The sequence below is a fragment of the Podarcis muralis genome, chromosome 4, assembly GCF_964188315.1.
Source record: "Podarcis muralis chromosome 4, rPodMur119.hap1.1, whole genome shotgun sequence".
In the NCBI taxonomy this organism is placed as follows: domain Eukaryota; kingdom Metazoa; phylum Chordata; class Lepidosauria; order Squamata; family Lacertidae; genus Podarcis; species Podarcis muralis.
The window spans coordinates 4588743-4610350 of NC_135658.1; the positions used below are offsets into that span (position 1 = coordinate 4588743).

The 21608-nt window shown below is 48.9% G+C and overlaps 4 protein-coding genes across 4 annotated transcripts in view; 2 read left to right on the plus strand and 2 right to left on the minus strand.

Moving 5' to 3' along the window:
* LOC144327627 (uncharacterized) overlaps nucleotides 1-15713 on the minus strand; it is a 365071-nt gene extending 349358 nt beyond the window's left edge. Inside the window, exons 1-3 of the mRNA XM_077928014.1 lie at nucleotides 15220-15713; nucleotides 13543-14034; nucleotides 13265-13346 (exon numbers count right to left, since the gene is read on the minus strand). Of these exons, the coding sequence (XP_077784140.1) occupies nucleotides 13265-13325 (61 nt within the window). The 5' untranslated portion in view covers nucleotides 13326-13346; nucleotides 13543-14034; nucleotides 15220-15713. The remainder of the gene's footprint in view (nucleotides 1-13264; nucleotides 13347-13542; nucleotides 14035-15219) is intronic.
* Nucleotides 1-21608, plus strand: part of LOC114595270 (uncharacterized) — a 71031-nt gene that overhangs the window by 28921 nt on the left and 20502 nt on the right. The window lies entirely within an intron of this gene.
* LOC144327419 (uncharacterized) lies at nucleotides 235-12880 on the minus strand. The gene is made up of 2 exons (XM_077926758.1): nucleotides 11875-12880; nucleotides 235-2456 (listed from the first exon to the last, which is right to left on the minus strand). The coding sequence occupies exons 1-2, from the start codon at nucleotides 11906-11908 to the stop codon at nucleotides 235-237; spliced, it is 2256 nt and encodes a 751-aa protein (XP_077782884.1). The 5' UTR covers nucleotides 11909-12880.
* The window catches only part of LOC144327629 (uncharacterized), a 127665-nt gene continuing 126675 nt past the window's right edge, over nucleotides 20619-21608 (plus strand). The window contains exon 1 of the mRNA XM_077928022.1: nucleotides 20619-20704. The gene's annotated coding sequence lies outside the window, so the exon portion shown is untranslated. The remainder of the gene's footprint in view (nucleotides 20705-21608) is intronic.

The window sequence follows — 21608 nt, forward strand, 5'->3', positions numbered from 1 at the left end:
TTAGGTGAATCCAGGCCGCTATTTGTTCTCATTTGTCCACTGCTTAGAAATCAATTTTAGCATTCAGTGATCAATCTAGAAATAAAATAAGCCTATTTTGAATGGCCATTTGTCTTGGATGATCTAGCAGAGATTCCTGCATTGCAGGGGGTCTCCTGGCTCTGAGAGACAAGCAGGGAGGGTGGCTTCTGGCAAAAGGAGAGGGAGCCACCGGTGGCTCCTCCTTCTCCTGACTCACCTCAGCCTCTCGACCTTGGAGCTCTGACTGAAGCTCTTTCCACATTCCACACACTGATAGGGTTTCTCCCCTTTATGAATTTTTTGATGGGAAGTGAGATGGGAGCTCTGACTGAAGCTCTTTCCACATTCCACACACTGATAGGGTGTCTCCCCTGTATGAATTTTTTGATGGGAAGTGAGAGCGGAGTTCTGACGGAAGCTCTTTCCACATTCCACACACTGATAGGGTTTCTCCCCTTTATGAATTCTGTGATGGTAAGTGAGATGGGCACTCTTCCTGAAGCTCTTTCCACATTCCACACACTGATAGGGTTTCTCCCCTGTATGAATTTTTTTATGGGAAGTGAGATGGGCACTCTTCCTGAAGCTCTTTCCACATTCCACACACTGATAGGGTTTCTCCCCTGTATGAATTCTGTGATGGGAAGTGAGAGAGGAGCTCATCCTGAAGCTCTTTCCACATTCCACACACTGATAGGGTTTCTCCCCTGTATGAATTCTGTGATGGGAAGTGAGAGAGGAGCTCTTCCTGAAGCTCTTTCCACATTCCACACACTGATAGGGTTTCTCCCCTTTATGAATTTTTTGATGGGAAGTGAGAGAAGAGCTATGAGTGAAGCTCTTTCCACATTCCACACACTGATAGGGTTTCTCACCTGTATGAATTCTTTGATGGGAAGTGAGATGGGAGCTGTGACTGAAGCTCTTTCCACATTCCATGCACTGATACGGTTGCTCCCCTGTATGAATTCTGTGATGGGAAGTGAGAGAGGAGCTTTTCCTGAAGCTCTTACCACATTCCCCACACTTATAGTGTTTCTCCCCTGTATGAATTGTGTGATGGGAAGTGAGAGAGGAGCTATTCCTGAAGCTCTTTCCACATTCCACACACTGATAGGGTGTCTCCCTTGTATGAATTCTGTGATGGGAAGTGAGAGAGGAGCTTTTTCTGAAGCTCTTTCCACATTCCACACACTGATAGGGTTTCTCCCCTGTATGAATTTTGTGATGGGAAATGAGAGAGGAAGTATATGTGAAGCTCTTTCCACATTTCACACACTGATAGGGTTTCTCCCCTGTATGAATTCTTTGATGGGAAGTGAGACTGACTCTCTGCCTGAAGCTCTTTCCACATTCCACACACTGATAGGGTTTCTCCCCTGTATGAATTCTGTGATGGGAAGTGAGAGAGGAGCTCATCCTGAAGCTCTTTCCACATTCCACACACTGATAGGGTTTCTCCCCTGTATGAATTCTGTGATGGGAAGTGAGAGAGGAGCTCTTCCTGAAGCTCTTTCCACATTCCACACACTGATAGGGTTTCTCCCCTTTATGAATTTTTTGATGGGAAGTGAGAGAAGAGCTATGAGTGAAGCTCTTTCCACATTCCACACACTGATAGGGTTTCTCACCTGTATGAATTCTTTGATGGGAAGTGAGATGGGAGCTGTGACTGAAGCTCTTTCCACATTCCATGCACTGATACGGTTGCTCCCCTGTATGAATTCTGTGATGGGAAGTGAGAGAGGAGCTTTTCCTGAAGCTCTTACCACATTCCCCACACTTATAGTGTTTCTCCCCTGTATGAATTGTGTGATGGGAAGTGAGAGAGGAGCTATTCCTGAAGCTCTTTCCACATTCCACACACTGATAGGGTGTCTCCCTTGTATGAATTCTGTGATGGGAAGTGAGAGAGGAGCTTTTTCTGAAGCTCTTTCCACATTCCACACACTGATAGGGTTTCTCCCCTGTATGAATTTTGTGATGGGAAATGAGAGAGGAAGTATATGTGAAGCTCTTTCCACATTTCACACACTGATAGGGTTTCTCCCCTGTATGAATTCTTTGATGGGAAGTGAGACTGACTCTCTGCCTGAAGCTCTTTCCACATTCCACACACTGATAGGGTTTCTCCCCTGTATGAATTCTTTGATGGGAAGTGAGATTGGAGCTGTGACTGAAGCTCTTTCCACATTCCACACACTGATATGGTTTCTCCCCTGTATGAATTCTTTGATGGGAAGTGAGAATGGAGCTCTTCCTGAAGCTCTTTCCACATTCCATGCACTGATAGACTTTCTTTCCAATGATATTTTGTTGATAGGAATGGGATCTCTGACTACAGCTTTCTCCACACTCCAAATTTTTGCGTGGCTTCTCCTCTCTGGGGATTTTGTCGTGGTCACCTTTGTTCTTGATTTCCGTTTCATCACAATCTGCATTGGAGACAAAAAGAGATTAGAGCCTTAGGAACAAATGGAGAAGCACTGAAGGGAGTTGGGTGTGTGTTCATTACCTGTATTTTTTGTCATTAACCAACATATTTATTATGAGATTCTGATGTGTTGTTGAATGTTGCTTTGTTTGATATAAAGTAGTGGTCAAAATTGTGGAAGACTTTTGGAACAAAGTGTAGTTCTTCTTTTGGAGTAATATTATAAAATTATATATCAATAGAAAGATAATTTGATGAAGAATGCAATCAACAATGCAATCAAACAAAGTTTGTTCATATTCTATCAAACCTTATAGCCAAATAACCAGAAAAAGGAAGCACAACTTGCTTAGGTTGACTTTTGTCAGTGTGTTATGTGACTGCTATCAAGTAGGTTGGTTCTTTGTGTTCTTTCATTTAGTGAGGGTGTAAAACATAATAAAACTATAGAAATGGCACAAAGAATTGAATGGTCCCCAGAAAGTGATGTAAGATTGTACTATTAAGTGAACAAGGCTACAGTTATGAAGAAATTAGTAGAAGAGAGATTGGGGAAAACTTAACCAAAGTTGGCCTTTCTATATTTTTGAAGAGGTATAAGGAGACTCAGTCACTACAAAATCAGACTGGTTAAGGCAGGGAATGTGTACAAAGGCAAGTGACGATGGACGAGTGGAGAGACTGTGCCTACATGACAGAAGAAAATCATCTGGGTGTATACAAGATGACATGGCACAATGTAATGGGAAGTTGAGTGCAAGTCTGGTCTAAATGTTAGAATTCTAAGGAAAAAGCCATTGTTATCTCTCCTGCAAAGGTTGAAAGATGAAACCCATGTTAACTGTACAGCGGAACAATGGGGCGGTGTTATTTGGAGCGATGAAACCCAAATCTCCTTGCTTGGTAGTGATGGCATGAAATACGTGAGGTGAAGAATCAGAGAAGATTTACATCCTACTTGCATTACACTGACTGTGAAACAACCAGTGTGGTGATCTGGGGTTGTATGGCAGCAAAAGGTGTGGGCAGAATTTGCGTCATTAATGGGAATATAAATGCGGGAAAATGCATAAACGAAATACTTGAGCCCAAACTGAAGTGTTCCGCAGGTGATCCGCAGATCCTGAAGCATATATATATATATATATATATATTCTATTTCAACAGGATTCCGCTCCATGTCATGTTGCTGCTGTGTGCAAAAGGTGCTTTCAATATAATGATATTTCACTGCTGCAATGGCCTGGGAATAGCCCACACTTCAACCTAATCGGAAATCTATGGAGCCGACTAAAGAAACTTGTTATACAGAAGCAACCCAGCAATAAAGCTCTATTAACAGAGGCAATAATTCAGTCTTGGTTTCCCATTATTACAGCTGCAGAACTGAAGACTTGGTTCACTTCAAGTGAAGGCGTTGTAAGGCTGTAATTAAAGCTAAAGGTTACCAATGGTTACCAAAGGTTTCACGTTTTTTTCTTTATGACTGCTGTTCCAATAAATACTCCTTCATAAAAGTCATTGCATTACTTTCTTCATTAAATTAAATTATCATTAAATTATCTTTCCATTGCTATATAATTTTCCCCTTCATGGATCACTGCCTTGCCGTGGCGAAGGGGCTTGAAGAACTCAGAGAAGCTATGAACTACGCCGAGCAGGGCACACAAGATGAACAGGTCATAGTGGAGAGTTTCGACCAAACGTGATCCACCTGGAGGAGGAACCGGCAAGCCACTCCAGTATCCTTGCCAAGAAAACTCCATGGACAAAGACAACAGGCATATAAAAGTTATGACGCTGGAAGATGAGCCCCTCAGGTCGGAAGGCGTCCAACATGCTACTGGGGAAGAGCGGAGGGCAAGTACAAGTAGATCCAGAGCTGATGAAGCGGCTGGGCCAAAGCCGAAAGGACGCTCAGTTGCGGATATGCCTGGAAGCGAAAGGAAAGTCCAATGCTGTAAAGAAAAATATTGCATAGGAACCTGGAATGTAAGAACCATGAACCTGGGTAAGTTGGAGGTGGTCAAAAATGAGATGGCAAGAATAAATATTGACATCCTGGGCATCAGTGAACTAAAATGGACGGGAATGGGCGAATTCAGTTCGGATGACCATCACATCTACTACTGTGGGCAAGAAACCCGTAAAAGAAATGGAGTGGCCCTCATAGTCAACAAAAGAGTGGCAAAAGCTGTACTGGGATGCAATCTCAAAAATGATAGAATGATCTCGATACGAATCCAAGGCAGACCTTTTAACATCACAGTAATCCAAATTTATGCACCAACTACTGGTGCTGAAGAAACTGAAATTGACCAATTCTATGAAGACTTACAACACCTTATAGAAGTGACACCAAAGAAGGATGTTCTTCTCATTATAGGGGATTGGAATGCTAAAGTAGGGAGGCAAGAGATAAAAGGAACAACTGGCAAGTTTGGCCTTGGAGATCAAAATGAAGCAGGGCAAAGGCTAATAGAGTTCTGTCAAGAGAACAAGCTGGTCATCACAAACACGCTTTTCCAACAACACAAGAGACGACTCTACACATGGACATCACCAGATGGGCAGCATCGAAATCAGATTGATTATATTCTCTGCAGCCAAAGATGGAGAAGCTCTATACAGTCAGCAAAAACAAGACCTGGAGCTGACTGTGGCTCAGATCATCAGCTTCTTATAGCAAAATTCAAACTTAAACTGAAGAAAGTAGGAAAAACCACTGGGCCGGTAAGATACAATCTAAACCAAATCCCTTATGAATACACAGTGGAAGTGAGGAACAGGTTTAAGGATTTAGATTTGGTGGACAGAGTGCCTGAAGAACTATGGATGGAGGCTCGTAACATTGTACAGGAGGCAGCAACGAAAACCATCCCAATGAAAAGGAAATGCAAGAAAGCAAAGTGGCTGTCCAACGAGGCCTTACAAATAGCGGGGGAGAGAAGGCAAGCAAAATGCGAGGGAGATAGTGAAAGATACAGGAGATTGAATGCAGATTTCCAAAGAATAGCAAGGAGAGACAAGAAGGCCTTCTTAAATGAGCAATGCAAACAAATAGAGGAAAACAACAGAATGGGAAGAACCAGAGATCTGTTCAAGAAAATTGGAGATATGAAAGGAACATTTCGTACAAAGATTACCATAATAAAGGACAAAAGTGGTAAGGACCTAACAGAAGCAGAAGACATCAAGAAGAGGTGGCAAGAATACACAGAAGAATTATACCAGAAAGATATGGATGTCTCTTACACCCCAGGTAGTATGGTTGCTGACCTTGAGCCAGACATCCTGGAGAGTGAAGTCAAATGGGCCTTAGAAAGCACTGCAAATAACAAGGCCAGTGGAAGTGATGGTATTCCAGCTGAACTATTTAAAATTTTAAAAGATGATGCTGTTAAGGTGCTACACTCAATATGCCAGCAAATTTGGAAAACTCAGCAGTGGCCAGAAGATTGGAGAAGATCAGTCTACATCCCAGTCCCAAAGAAGGGTAGTGCCAAAGAATGCTCCAACTACCGCACAATTGCACTCATTTCACACGCTAGCAAGGTTATGCTTAAAATTCTACAAGGAAGGCTTAAGCAGTATGTGGATCGAGAACTCCCAGAAGTGCAAGCTGGATTTAGAAGAGGCAGAGGAACCAGAGACCAAATTGCAAACATGCGCTGGATTATGGAGAAAGCTAGAGAGTTCCAGAAAGACATCTACTTCTGCTTCATTGACTATGCAAAAGCCTTTGACTGTGTCGACCACAGCAAACTATGGCAAGTTCTTAAAGAAATGGGAGTGCCTGATCACCTCATCTGTCTCCTGAGAAATCTCTATGTGGGACAAGAAGCTACAGTTAGAACTGGATATGGAACAACTGATTGGTTCAAAATTGGGAAAGGAGTACGACAAGGCTGTATTTTGTCTCCCTGCTTATTTAATTTATATGCAGAATACATCATGCGAAATGCTGGGCTGGAGGAATCCCAAGCTGGAATTAAGATTGCCGGAAGAAATATCAACAACCTCAGATATGCAGATGACACAACCTTGATGGCAGAAAGTGAGGAAGAATTAAAGAACCTTTTAATGAGGGTGAAAGAGGAGAGCGCAAAATATGGTCTGAAGCTCAACATCAAAAAAACGAAGATCATGGCCACTGGTCCCATCACCTCCTGGCAAATAGAAGGGGAAGAAATGGAGGCAGTGAGAGATTTTACTTTCTTGGGCTCCATGATCACTGCAGATGGTGACAGCAGCCACGAAATTAAAAGACGCCTCCTTCTTGGGAGAAGGGCAATGACAGGCCTAGACAGCATCTTGAGAAGTAGAGACGTCACCTTGCCAACAAAGGTCCGTATAGTTAAAGCCATGGTTTTCCCAGTAGTGATGTATGGAAGTGAGAGCTGGACCATAAAGAAGGCTGATCGCCGAAGAATTGATGCTTTTGAATTATGGTGCTGGAGAAGACTCTTGAGAGTCCCATGGACTGCAAGAAGATCAAACGCATCCATTCTGAAGGAAATCAGCCCTGAGTGCTCACTGGAAGGACAGATCGTGAAGTTGAGGCTCCAGTACTTTGGCCACCTCATGAGAAGAGAAGACTCCCTGGAGAAGACACTGATGCTGGGAAAGATGGAGGGCACAAGGAGAAGGGGGCGACAGAGGACGAGATGGTTGGATAGTGTTTTCGAGGTTACCAGCATGAGTCTGACCAAACTGCGGGAAGTAGTGGAGGACAGAGGTGCCTGGCGTGCTCTGGTCCATGGGGTCACGAAGAGTCGGACACGACTAAACGACTAAACAACAACAACAATATAATTTTATGGTATTACTCCACACAAAAGTGGTGTTATGAGCCACCAAACCTCAGAAATACACCTTTCAAAATAGGTTTCCACAATTTTGGCCACTAGTAGAAGTTGTTCATTTTAAAGTTAATGTTCTTTATATATGGGATCAGATTATGTTTCATGTTTATATGTGTGTTGGAAGCCGCCCAGAGTGGCTGCGGCAACCCAGCCGGATAGGCAGGGTAGAAATAAAAATTATTATTATTATTAAAGTGGTACCTTGATTTAAGAACCGTCCTCTTCTGGAAAAGATTAAGTTTGTAAACCGAGGTACCACTGTATCATCATCATCATCATCATCATCATCATCATCATCATCATCATGACTGCTGCTGTTGCTGCTCGCGTGAGTGATGGGAGGACCGCTCCCTCTCCTGCCAACTCCATCTGGCCTAGGGGGCGGGGCCTGCACTCACCGTCACAGCATAAGAGGCCTGAGAGAGGCCTCCGGGACACTGCTGCTGCTGCTGCTGGCGTGAGTGCTGGGAGGACTGCTCCCTCTCCAACCAACTCCATCTGGCCTAGGGGGTGGAGCCTGCACTCATTGCCACAGCTTAAGAGCCCTCTGGGACATTACTGCTGTTGCTGCTCTGGTGAGTGCTGGGTGGGCCGCTCCCTTTCCTGCCAACTCCATCTGGCCTAGGGGGCAGGGCCTGCACTCATCGCCACAGCATAAGGGGCCTGAGAGAGGCCTCCGGGACACTGCTGCTGCTGCTCGCGTGAGTGTTGGGAAGACCGCTCCCTCTCCTGCCAATTCCATCTGGCCTAGGGGGCAGGGCCTGCACTTACCACTACAGTTTAGAGGCCTGAGCAGCTACCTGCAGCAAGGGACAAAATGGTTTTAAATGTTTTAAGCACTTTTATTTTGCAGCACTTTAAATAGTGGTTGTTGTTTTTTATAATATTATATAATTTCATTATTTTATTTTTGCTTGGGGTGGGATAAGCATTTAGTCAGGGTGGGGAGTAGTTTAATTTGAGCGCTATTGTTTCTTGCTTTGGTTTATTATTATTATTATTATTATTCTGTTAAGTTATTATATAGTTTGTATTTTGCTTTTTAAGGGGAAGCGTCATGGCTGCCTGGGAGTGGGCCTCAGCCAATAGATTGGGTGGGGCAGGTTCCATGGGGGGGATGTATTCGGACACCCAATCTCAGTGATCACGGGCAGGAGGAGGAGTTATGCTAAGACCAGACCATGTCATTACCAAGGAGGCAGGTTTAGTCGTTGTTTGAGGACTATCCCTGCCTCCGGGTCTGGTCCTGACCGGAAGGATACTGGAATCAGCAAGGGAAACCCACATGACCTGAAAGTGTTGCTGTGCAATGCCAGGTCAATGATGAATAAAACCACTGCCATCCACGACCTGATTGTGGATGGAGGATTTGACCTGGCATGTGTGACAGAGACCTGGTTGGATGAAGCAGATGGGCCTGTCATTGCCGCTGCTTGCCCACCAGGTTTCTCTTACGCACAGCAACCCAGGTCATGTGGGCGGGGAGGGGGGGTTGCAGTGATTTTTAGGAAGTCATTAGTCTGCACCAGGCGTCCTATTGGGAAGACCCAGTTCTCAGAGTGCATGTTCTGGAAGTTGGGCAATAGGGGCAGTACAGGATTCCTACTGGTGTACCGACCTCCCCGCTGCACCAAGGATTCCCTGCCCGAGCTGCTTCAGGTCGTGGCGGATATGCTCCTGGAGACACCTAGCTTGGTTGTCCTGGGGGATTTTAACATCCATGCCGACACGACCTTACAAGGGGCCGCTCGGGACTTCGTGGAAAGCATGGCCTCCATGGGGCTGTCCCTGAATAGGTTTGGCCCAACTCATAGCCATGGACATGCCTTAGACTTGGTGTTCACCTCTATGGATGTTGGTGATCTGACACTAACTAAAAGCGAAACAAAAGAAGTGCCATGGTCAGATCACTTCCTGGTGCAACTGGACTTCTCCGCAACCCTTCCCCTCTGCAGGGAGGTGGGACCGATTCGGATGGTCCGCCCCCACCACTGAATGGATCCAATTGGCTTCCAGAGAGTGGTAGGGGATGCTGTATCCCAAGTTGATGGCCTTTCAGCTGATTTCCTGGTGGCCCGCTGGAATGCGGAGTTAACCAGGGCTATTGACTGTCTGGCTCCGAAGTGCCCTCTCCGATTGCATGGAGCCCGGACAGCCCCGTGGTTTTCCCTGGAGCTGAGGGTGATGAAACAATCGTTGAGACGGCTAGAGCGCCGGTGGCGGAAAACTCATTCTGAATCAGACCGGACACGGGCTAGAGCTCAACGTCGAGCCTACCAAGTGGAAATGGCGACAGCGAAGAGGGTCTTCTTCGCCGCCTCCATTGCATCTGCAGAAAACAGCAGAAGGAGACTTTTTCAGGTGGTTCGCAATCTATCGGAACCACCTGCACCACCGGGGCCTGGTAGGGACCCCAAGATATCCTGCAATGCTTTTGCAAAGTTTTTTGCAGATAAAGTCGCTCAGATTCAGAAGGAGGTAGACTCCACCGTGGGAGCAGGGCCGGGGCGGGAGAGTGCTAGAGTTCTGTCTGGTCCTGTTACATGGGATCAATTCCAATCTGTTACCTCCGAGGATGTGGACAGGCTGCTTGGACAGATGAAACCGACCACCTGTCTCCTTGATCCTTGCCCATCCTGGCTTATAAAAGCTAGTCGGGAAGGGCTGGGCGATGGGCTCTGCGGGGTGGTGAATGCTTCCCTCTGTGAAGGAGCCTTCCCAGACCCGCTGAAAGAGGCGGTCATTAAACCACTTCTTAAAAAAACATTTTTAGACCCGGCCAATTTGGCCAACTATTGCCTAGTCTCAAATTAACCATTCTTGGGCAAGGTGATTGAGCGGGTGGTTGCTGAACAACTCCAAGCATGCCTGGAGGAAGCGGACCATTTGGATCCCTTCTAATCGGGATTCAGGCCTCACCATGGGACTGAAACTGCCTTGGTCGCGCTGGTTGATGATCTCCGGCGGGCTAGGAACAAAGGTGAGAGCTGTTTCCTGGTTCTGCTGGATCTCTCAGCGGCCTTTGACACCATCGACCATAACATCCTTCTGGACCGTCTAGAGGGGCTGGGAGCTGGGGGCACTGTCATACAGTGGTTCCGCTCCTTCCTCCTGGGCCATGTCCAGAAAGTGGTGGTGGGGGATGAGTGTTCAGACCCCTGGGCTCTCACTTGTGGGGTGCCTCAGGGTTCCATCCTCTCCCCCATGCTTTTTAATATCTACATGAAGCCGCTGGGAGAGATCATCAGGGGGTTTGGGCTGGGTGTTCATCAGTATGCAGATGACACCCAGCTCTACCTCTCCTTTAAATCAGAACCAGTGAAGGCGATGAAGGTCCTGTGTGAGTGCCTGGAGGCGGTTGGAGGATGGATGGCGGCTAACAGATTGAGGTTGAATCCTGACAAGACAGAAGTACTGTTTTTGGGGGACAGGGAGCGGGTTGGTATGGGGGATTCCCTGGTTTTGAATGGGGTAACTGTGCCCCTGAAGGACCAGGTGCGCAGCCTGGGAGTCATTTTGGACTCACAGCTGTCCATGGAGGCGCAGGTTAACTCTGTGTCCAGGGCAGCTGTCTACCAGCTCCACCTGGTATGCAGGCTAAGACCCTACCTGCACGCGAACTGTCTCGCCAGAGTGGTGCATGCTCTAGTTATCTCACGCTTGGACTACTGCAACGCGCTCTACGTGGGGCTACCTTTGAAGGTGACCCGGAAACTGCAATTAATCCAGAATGCGGCAGCTAGACTGGTGACTGGGAGTGGCCGCCGGGACCACATAACAGCAGTTCTGAGAGATCTGCATTGGCTCCCAGTACGTTTCTGAGCACGATTCAACGTGTTGGTGCTGATCTTTAAAGCCCTAAACAGCCTCGGTCCAATATACCTGAAGGAGCGTCTCCACCCCCATCGTTCAGCCCGGACACTGAGATCCAGCGCCGAGGGCCTTCTGGCGGTTCCCTCATTGCGAGAAGTGAGGCTACAGGGAACCAAACAGAGGGCCTTCTTGGTAGTGGCGCCCGCCCTGTGGAACGCCCTCCCATCAGATGTCAAAGAGATAAACAATTACCTGACATTCAGAAGACATCTTAGGACAGCCCTGTTCAGGGAAGTTTTTAATGTGTGATATTTTAGTGTATTCTTGGTTTCTATGGAAGCCGCCCAGAATGGCTGGGGAAACTCAGCCAGATGGGCGGGGTATAAATAATAAATTATTATTATTATTATCCAATGTCAGTCGTCTCTTTGGTCAACCCAAGACTGACAGGAGCAAAAACAAAAGCAGAAAACCTGAAGCTACTTATCTTTCCTAACAATTCTGAAGCTGACATTTAAGATGGCCTGGGCAGTTGAAAGCAGCCCAATCATGGAATAAAAAGGAATAATTTGAGGAAGACTGTTCAAAGAAAAAACTGTAAGTTACTTTTTATTGTGGGGGTGTTAGGTTCCCAGGTGTTATAGGGGCCACTATTGAGCTCTGTGAAAATATATGAGGTTGGTCCATAGACGTATTTTTTGAATTTCCAGGCAGATAGGACAATCCCACAGGGAGCCTTACCAAGAGAGGCCACGATCCCACGATTCCCCTCCATGACGTCCTTATGCAGAGCTCTCTGGTCAGGATCCAGCAACGCCCACTCCTCGTCCGTGAAACGAACAGCGACATCTTCAAAGCACACTGGACCCTAAAAGAAAAAGGGAAATGTCCTCCTCTGAGACAGCAGAAATATGATCTGCTCCACAATGCTCTGTGGTTTCCTTCCTGTTAATTGCAGTGTTGTTTCAATAGGATTGCTTTGCTGCACATTTTAATTATGGGTGCTTATTTTATTCTGTGTTTTAATTATGGGTATTTGTCTTTGTGCAAATAGGTGGTACTCTACCTTGTGTTTTCCAAGTCATTCTGCCTACCCAAACATTCTAGTTTCCTCAATGGACGGATCCACTTTCTCCTCTCCTCGTGAGCTATTCTGGGAAGGTTCCCTCCCAATGCCCTAGAGCCAAATTCAAGGGGTTCAGGGGGGCATGGAGAGGGGGAAGGGTAGGAATGGGGGGCAGGCCCCGTTTTTCATCTGATGGGGCTGGTTAGGTGAACCCAGGCCACTATTTGTTCTCGTTTGTCCACTGCTTAGAAAACAGTTTTAGCATTCAGTGATTAATTAAAATAAGCCTATTTTCATCTCCTGGCTCTGAGAGACAAGCAGGGAGGGTGGCTTCTGGCAAAAGGAGAGGGATCCACCGGTGGCTCTTCCTTCTCCTGACTCACCTCAGCCTATCGACCTTCCTCTCCCACTCGCCTCCTTCTTCTTCTGCCTCTGATTCTGCACTGCATTCTGCCACAGAGTCTCCCAGCCCACTAAGCCCTGTTTCCCCTTCAGCTTCTGACATCTCCTCTTCCCAGGCTTCTCCCTCTTCTCCCTCTGACCGCTCATCCTTCCTCCACCTCCACTCCTTGGGCTCTCAGCCATCTTCCCTTCTTGGTTCCCCGGCTGTTTCCTCCCACCATTCCTCTGTGCCCAACCAGTCCATGACATTGCTCCATCCCTCGGCCTCTGTCCCCACAAGGCAGCTTCCCCTGACCTGATCTGGTTCCAGAGCCGCTGCTTCCCTTCTGCCCCCATGAAAAGGTGGATCAGGAGGTCTTGCTGGCATCCTTCTGCCATCTGCAAGAGAAAAAAGGTAAGCAGGACGCCAGGAGTGCCTGCTTCTCTCACAGGTGAAACAGGGCATTTCTAACTACAGATGGGCCTTTCAGAAAGACTTACCTACTGAGAATAATTGGACATTTGTGCCCATTTCATATGTTTGTTTGTGGAGAAATACATCTCCCTTCCTCTGTACCCTTGTTCCCAACTGTCTCCCCCCAAAACAAGATGAAAAGAACCCTCAGATGAGTTGGAAAACCAACAAAATGAGACCAAACAGAGAAAAACCACCTTCCTCCTTACCCAGTGGCCTCTCTCTGGTGTCCAACGGAGGCCTCTCTGCCTCACAGGAATCGAGGTCCATTTCTGCAAAGAGATCCTTTCCCTGAGAAAGAAACAAGGATTCAAAACAGAGAATGGGGAGAAATACTAGAAAGAGAATGACAAAGACTTGAAGGGTGAAAAATCTCATTCCATGGATGCCTTCCCAGAAAATAGATGGGCCATCAGCAGACCATTATGGGATGTTCTCTGTCCTGTTTGGAGCCCCTTGGGAGTATCCAGAGGAAAGTCTATCTCACCTGCTTTCTCTCCTCTGCCTGACTCAGGAGGAAACCTTCGGCCAGGGCCACCGCCTGGAACTGGTCTCCGCTCCACAGTCCCTCACCCAGCTCTCCATCTCCAGGGGAAGGACAGCCAGGAACTGCTCCAAGATCACCAGGTCCAGCATCTCAGCTTTCGTGTGCCTTTCTGGCTTCAGCCACTGATGGTCAAGGTGGTAGAGTCGGCTGCAAACCTCTCGGGGTCCTTTGGCCTCCTGGCAGCAGAACTGCCTCAGCTGCTGGCTCTGCACCTCTGAGCGGAGGGTGACCTCCTCACCCAGGATCTTCTGCACAGGGTTTTGCCAGAATCCCCCACTGCTCCCAGTTTGGCTGGCATGGCCTCTTCCTGCTTTAGGGCCAGCTAAGTCTCGCACATCCATCTGTGTTCTCAGAAAGCCTCTGAGAGATCGGAAGGAACCCTTTGGTCTTCTGCCAAGTTCTGTCCGTCTTAATGAGAAGCTCTAGCAAATCCTACAAAGCAAATACATTGTTCTGTTACAGAATATGTAGGACAGGGGGGGAAATGGTTTCCTGAGTCTTGCTGGAAACCAGGGCTGGACTGCACCAGATCCCAGACCATGAGCTATCTTTTTGAAAAGAAAGAAATAAGTCTCTAGCCTTCTAGCAATGCAAAATGTGGAGGCAACTGAAGGGATTTCTGCGAGATTAATCAACCTGGTTTCTACTTCCTTCCAGTCAATGCATGAAGTCAGAACCGAATGACAAGGGAGTCATTTGTATCTTGTGAAAAATTGATGTTTGGCTCTAGTGGGGGTCCTCACTTGTGGGTCCTCTGGAGTTGCTCCCCCACCCCCACTCCCCTGCTTCTGTCTCCTTTTCTTGCACTTGGACTTTCTGCCGCTCTCATGACAGGGGTGGGGTTCCTTTTTCTTTGCTCTGAGGGCCAGGTATGTATCTGGAAAACCCCAGAGAGCCAAGTGGACAGGGCCAAATACGTCTCACTTGAAATTCAGGCGCACAATTTATTACTATTATTCTGTTAGATAGCTTAACACACACACAGCCATTGATGCCAAGGTCCCTGGAGGCTCAGTGAGTAGCAGCGCCCATTTCCGGCTGCTTTGCCAGCAACAATCCCTTTGGGACAGAGAGGATGTGGTCCTGGGATGCCGTGCTTTGGGTGCGAGGGGATTGCTGCAGTGGCCTCCGTGGGGAGCTGCCCTGGGAGACACTGGGAAACTGGTCCCCAATGCAGCAGCCAGACTACGGGCTGGGATCCCTCTCTTTATCCCTGGCCTTTCTCTCCCACCTTAACTTCCTTGCTCCACATCGGGTTTTATTTTTTTTTTTTTTGGGGGGGGGGCTAGTCCACCTCCTCGTCCAGCTTTGGAAAACCATTTGCACATGTTTCCTCTGTTGTGCAATGAGGCTGAGCGACGTCACACAGAGTTAAAGTCCCAGGGACTCCTTTGTTTAAAGAAGGGAGATTTCGTGGGAGTCAGGGATCCTCTGATCTGCAGGAAGGAGAGCGTGGCAGACCTGGCCCCTCCCTGGCAGGACCCTCTCCTCCCTGACTTGGGGTCCCCCCCCTGCATGAGCAGATCTGGCCCCCCAGGCACCCTCCCCTGCTGCAGCCCTGGGACCCCCCCCCCGTCTCCCCACTGCACCCTCTGGGGGGAGAGAGAGGAGACTCACCAGATCCCAGGAGGGGGCAGCGAATCAGCCCTTGCAGGAGAGACCCCAAAGCAAGAAAAGGACTGGGGAGGGAGGGGCCTTGGCTCTGGAGGACCAGCCCCCCTTGCTTCCTGGCCTCTCTAGGAAGGCAGCTCACTTCCCTTTAACCCTTGCCAAGCCGAGTCCCTCCAGCTCAGCCCTCTCTCAGATTCTTATTATTTTTTATGCATTTAGGGGGGCAGCTGCCCCCCCTGGCTCCGCCAATGCCCAGATACCCTTTTGGGGGTGAGGCTCTTGGCTGGACTCTGAGCATCTCCCTCCCTTGGCCAGAAACCAGAGGAAGAGCTTGCAGGGGAAAGGGCTTTGCAGGAGGCAAGGAAGCTCCTCCTAGAATTCAGGAGTGGAGAGATAGGAGGGGATCCCAGGGTCATCTAGTCCAACCCGAAGCAAGAGGGGGCCGGGTCTAGTTCCCTAAAGAGGCAGCCCTGTTTAGGGAAGCTTTTGATGTTTAATAGGTTATTGTATTTTAGTGTTTGATTGGAAGCCGCCCAGAGTGGCTGGGGAAACCCAGACATATGAGTGGGGTATAAATATATTATTATTATTATTATTATTATTATTATTATTATTATTATTATTATTATTATTACAACCCCCAGGAATGCAGGAATCTCAGCTAAAGCATCCATGGCAGATGGCCGTCTGACCTCCCCTGAGAAACCTCCAAGGAAGGAGAGTCCACCACCTCCCAAGGGAGACCTTTCCCCTGCCCAACTGCTCTTAGGTGTCCCTCAAGGCAGCGGGTCCTGAGTTCTAGCCCTGCTGAAACCATTGCACTGGCTGCCAAGGAGGAACCCAGCAAAGTTCAAAGTAAATAAATCCTATCCTCATCATAAATCAGTAATACTTTATTATGTATGTTTTTAATGTTTTTTTCTGCCATTTCCCTTTCCAGAAATGCTTAATTGCTAACTCAATGGACTGAAAATGGATGGTTGTTATTATGTTTAGGGAAGCTTTTAATCTTTGATGGACTATTGTATTTTAATATTTTGTTGGAAGCTCAGCTGTACCTGCCGGAGGTGATTCAAAGCCATCCTGGTGCGTGATGGGTGGTGTGGGGCACCTCCATGGGGAAGTGGGGGAGGGAAGGGCTTTGGGGAAGGGGTTGTCCGTCTGCCGGAGAGGAGGACCCTACTGACCCAGGTTCACGTATCCTGTTTGAAAGGGGAATCATCTTAGGGACTTCCTGTGGACATCTGGGTCAGGAATGCTGTTCCTGGAATGGACACACAAGACGTAATCAGCTGGGCATTCACATAATGCTCCCTGAGAACCTGGCAAGGCTATTCCAAGAGTTTTCTCCTGGATTCCAAGTCCTACTGCAGGGGAGGAGGGACATCCCAGGCCTTGGGGACTAATCCTGGCCTCCTTCAACCAGAATGTGGCTCCCCAGGCCAGGGGTAGGCAGCTAAGGGCTGGGGGCCGGATGCGGCCCAATCGTCTTCTCAATCTGGCCTGCAGACGATTCGGGAATCAGCGTGTTTTTACATGAGCATAATGTGTCCTTTTATCTAAAATGCCCTCTGGGTTATTCATGGGCCCTGCCTGGTGTTTTTACATGAGGAGAACGTGTGCTTTTATTTAAAATGCATCTCTGGAAATCAGATCCTGCAGGGCCCTGGTCTCATGAGGCAGAGCGTTCCACCAGGCCGGAGCCATCACTGAAAAGGCCCTGGCTCTGGTTGAAGCCAATCTAACTTCCTTAGGGCCCGGGACCACTAGGGTGTTGCTATTTACGGACCTTGAGGCTCTCCGTGGGACATACCAGGAGAGGCGGTCCCGTAGGTACGAGGGTCCTAGGCCGTGAAGGGCTTTAAAGGTCAAAAGCAGCACCTTAAATCTGACTCTGTGCTTCACCGGGAGCCAATGCAGCTGGAAAAGCACTGGATGAATATGCTCCCATGGCAGAGACCCCGTGAGAAGCCTTGCTGCAGCATTCTGCACCTGCTGGAGTTTCTGGGACAGCTTCAAGGGCAGCCCCGCATAGAGCGAATTACAGTAATCAAGCCTGGAGGTGACCGTTGCATGGATCACTGTGGCCAGGTTGGGGCGGGAAAGGTAAGGGACCAACTGCTTGATGCAGCGAGGGTGGAAAAATGTTGCCTTAGCTGTTGCTGTAACCTGCGCCTCCATGGAAAGGGAGGCGTCAAGGATTACACCCAAGCTCTTAACGGAAGGCAATGGCACTAATTGGGCCCCCGCAAGAGAAGGGAGTTGGTCCCTCATCCCCATGCCATCCCAACCCAGCCATAGGACCTCTGTCTTCGAAGGATTTAGTTTCAATCAGCTCCCATGAAACCATCCAGCCACAGCTTCCAAGCATCTGGTCAGTGTGTCCGGGGACGAGTCAGTGTGGCCATCCATCAGCAGATAGAGCTGAGTGTCATCAGCATATTGGTGACAGCCCAGCCCAAAGCTCCGGATAATCTGGGCAAGGGGGCGCATAAAGATGTTAAAAAGCATTGGGGAGAGGATTGCGCCCTGTGGCACTCCACACACCAAGGAGTGGCGCGACGACATTTCCCTCCCTAGTGCCACCCTCTGTCCCCGACCAGAGATAAAAGAGCACAGCCAGTTACGGGCTATGCCCTGTATTCCCACATTGGCGAGGCGGTGGTCCAGAAGATCATGATCGACCATGTCAAAGGCTGCTGACAGATCTAAAAGGATCAGCAGCCCCGACCCGCCTTGATCCAGTTGTCTACGGAGATCGTCTGTTAGGGCAACCAGAGCTGTCTCGGTCCCAAAACCAGGACGGAAACCGGACTGAAATGGATCTAAAGCCGATGTTTCCTCCGGAAACCTACCAAGCTGTTCAGGACCCCTCTCTCGATTACCTTACCCACTTCAGAGGGTCTGCCAGACTTACCACAGACTCAGACCACTGCCGTGCCTGCCATTCCGCCAACTCCACTCGCGGAGGTTCCACCCACAGCAGCGGATCCAGGGGACTTGGTCTCAATGCCACCTAGGGTCGCACCACAGCCTCAGCAAGAATTGGGTGGCCCCCCGGACTTGGCTACCAGTCCCCGGCGGTCTGGCAGAGTTTCCAAGTGCCCAACTTATTTAAAGGACTATTTTGTTGGACACGTATCACTGTTGGTCTAAGTAAGTGAAATGTAACCGATAATGCTTTTGCACCTAATTGAACCATTACGTGTAGTGCTGTATATAAGGAAAGCATTACGATTGTAACTAACGCCTTATCTCGGTGGGGAGGGGTGCTATGTACTGAAGTTCTCACCCTGGGTCAGCAGGGGGATACTGTAGATAGTTATGCAAATGAAGGATCAAAAGTGATGTTCAGTGATTGGATAGTTTTTGAAAGTTGCTACAGTAACGTTGTACTGGAGCTCTATATAAGCAGGCTGACTGAGCCCTTCAGTTCAGTTCTGTTCTGGCCTCTGAATAAATGTGCTGGTCCAGGGGGGAGGTTACCATGGGGTGAGGTCTAGGACCTGAGTCGAGGGTCCTCCACGGGCGAAGAGGGGTCCACAGCGAGGAGCCGGGCAAGGACAGGAACTCTGGGGGAACCGGACTGGGTGCTGGCCGAAACAGCTCTTCAACGACGTTGCTCCCGTAACCTGGGACCGGGCTGACTGGCCTTTATCTTCTCTGAGGCCAGGGGCGGTCCCGACCCCCAGGAGACCCGCCTCTCCTGGCCTTAAGGCGAGCACTCCTCCAGGGAGAAACCAGTTCCCTTTGCCTCTCTGCCCTGAGCCTCTGCAGTTCAGGAGAGGCTGAAGGGTTACTGGGCCCAGGGGGAGACTCACTGGCACTGAGTCCTCAACCACCTCCGGAGCCAGAGTGGATTCACCTGGTGCCTGCTCCTGAGGATCCGGCACAGGTGCAGGCGCTTCAGAATCAAGGCCCTGCCCCAGTTCAGCCGGCCCTGGAGGCGGGGACTCCTGTGCAGGCTGGGATTCCTCCGGTTCAGCCTCTGAATCGGATTCCCAGGCCATCACAATAAACAAGAGCTGTTTGAAGAATCGCTGTGTCGTCTGATATGTTCACCCACAACTTAACACTGCAGGCCAGATTTACGACCCTGGTGGGCTGGATACGGCCCAGGGAACACAGTTTGAGGACCCCTGGTCTACACTGACTGGCAGCAGCTCCCCAGAGTTTCAGGCAGGGATTTTGTCCAGCCCTTGCAGGAGATGTCAGAGATTGACCCTGAGACATTCTGCATGCCAAGCAGATGCTCTAGGACTCCCCATATTTCCCTGCACTTTCAACATTATGCTATTAGCAAGCGTGGAGATTCTACCTGCCTCTTTTGAAAGGAGAACACTCACCTGATCAATAGTAATAGTGATGATGATGATGATGATTATTATTATTATTTATACCCCACCCATCTGGCTAGGTTCCCCAGCCACTCTGGGCGGCTTCCAACAAAATATTAAAATACAATAGTCCATCAAATATTAAAAGCTTCCCTAAACATAATAACAACAACCATCCATTTCTGGAAAGGGAAATGGCATACTATTGTATATTAGTATAAAAAGCATGCATAAGAAGGTATTACTCATTTGTGATGAGAATGGGATTTATTTATTTTGAACTTTGCTGGGTTCCTCCTTGGCAGCCAGTGCAATGGTTTCAGCAGGGCTAGAACTCAGGACCCGCTGGCTTGAGGGACACCTAAGAGCAGTTGGGCAGGGAAAGGTCTCCCTTGGGAGGTGGTGGACTCTCCTTCCTTGGAGGTTTCTCAGCAGAGATCGGACGGCCATCTGCCATGGATGCTTTAGCTGAGATTCCTGCCTTGCTGGGGGTTGTTGTAATAATAATAATAATAATAATAATAATAATAATAATAATAATATATTTATACCCCACTCATATGTCTGGGTTTCCTCAGCCACTCTGGGCGGCTTCCAATCAAACACTAAAATACAATAACCTATTAAACATCAAAAGCTTCCCTAAACAGGGCTGCCTCTTTAGGGAACTAGACCCGGGCCCCCCTTGCTTTGGGTTGGACTAGATGACCCTGGGATCCCCTCCTATCTCTCCACTCCTGAATTCTAGGAGGAGCTTCCTTGCCTCCTGCAAAGCCCTTTTCCCTGCAAGCTCTTCCTCTGGTTTCTGGCCAAGGGAGGGAGATGCTCAGAGTCCAGCCAAGAGCCTCACCCCCAAAAGGATATCTGGGCATTGGCGTAGCCAGGGGGCAGCTGCCCCCCTAAATGCATAAAAAATAATAAAAATCTGAGGATCTGCCAAGCGAGAGAGGGCTGAGCTGGAGGGACTCGGCTTGGCAAGGGTTAAAGGGAACTGAGCTGCCTTCCTAGAGAGGACAGGAAGCAAGGGGGGGCAGGTCCTCCAGAACGAAGGCCCCTCCCTCCCCAGTCCTTTCCTGCAAGGAAGCGGGGGGGGGGGGGTGTTGCTTTGGTGTCTCTCCTGCAAGGGCCGAATCGCAGCCCCCTCCTGGGATCTGGTGAGTCTCCTCTCTCTCTCCCCAGAGGGTGCAGTGGGGAGACGGTGGGGGTCCCAGGGCTGCAACAGGGGAGGAGGCCTGGGGGGGGGGGCTGATCTGCTCCTGCAGGGGGGGGGGGACCCCAAGTCAGGAAGGAGAGGGTCCTGCCAGGGAGGGGCCAGGTCTGCCACGCTCTCCTTCCTGCAGATCAGAGGATCCCTCACTCCCACGAAATCTCCCTTTTTAAAACAAAGGAGTCCCTGGGACTTTAACTCTGTGTGACATCGCTCAGCGTCATTGCACTACAAAGGAAACATGTGCAAATGGTTTTCCAAAGCTGGAGGAGGAGGTGGACTAGCCCCGCCACCCAAAACCAGCGGGGAGGAAGGAAGGAAAAGTAGGAAAGAGAGGCCAGGAATAAAGAGAGGGATCCCAGCCCATAGTCTGGCTGCTGCATTGCAAACCAGTTTGTTTTAAGCTATCTAACAGAACAACAAAAAATCAAGGGAGATGTCTTTGGCCCCACCCACTTGGCCCTCAGGGGGTTGGCCAAATACATTCCTGGCCCTCGGAAGAGAGAAAAAGAGATCTCACCCCACGAATCTGTGTGGACAGCGGCAGAGATTGCAGAAAAGGAGACAGAAGCAGGGAGTGGAGGTGGGGTGGGGGTGGGGCTGGGGAGCAACTCCTGAGGACCCCCAGGTCAGGGCCCCCACTAGAGAAAAGCATCCATTTATCACAAGATACAAATGACTCCCTTGTCATTCAGTTCTGACTTCATGCATTGACTGGAAGGATGGAGAAACCAGGTTGATTAATCTGACAGAAATCCCTTCAGTTGCCTCCACATTCTGCATTGCTTGAAGGCTAGAGACTTATTTCTTCTCCTCTTCCTCCTCCTCTTGTTCCTAGCAAGGAGCATCAT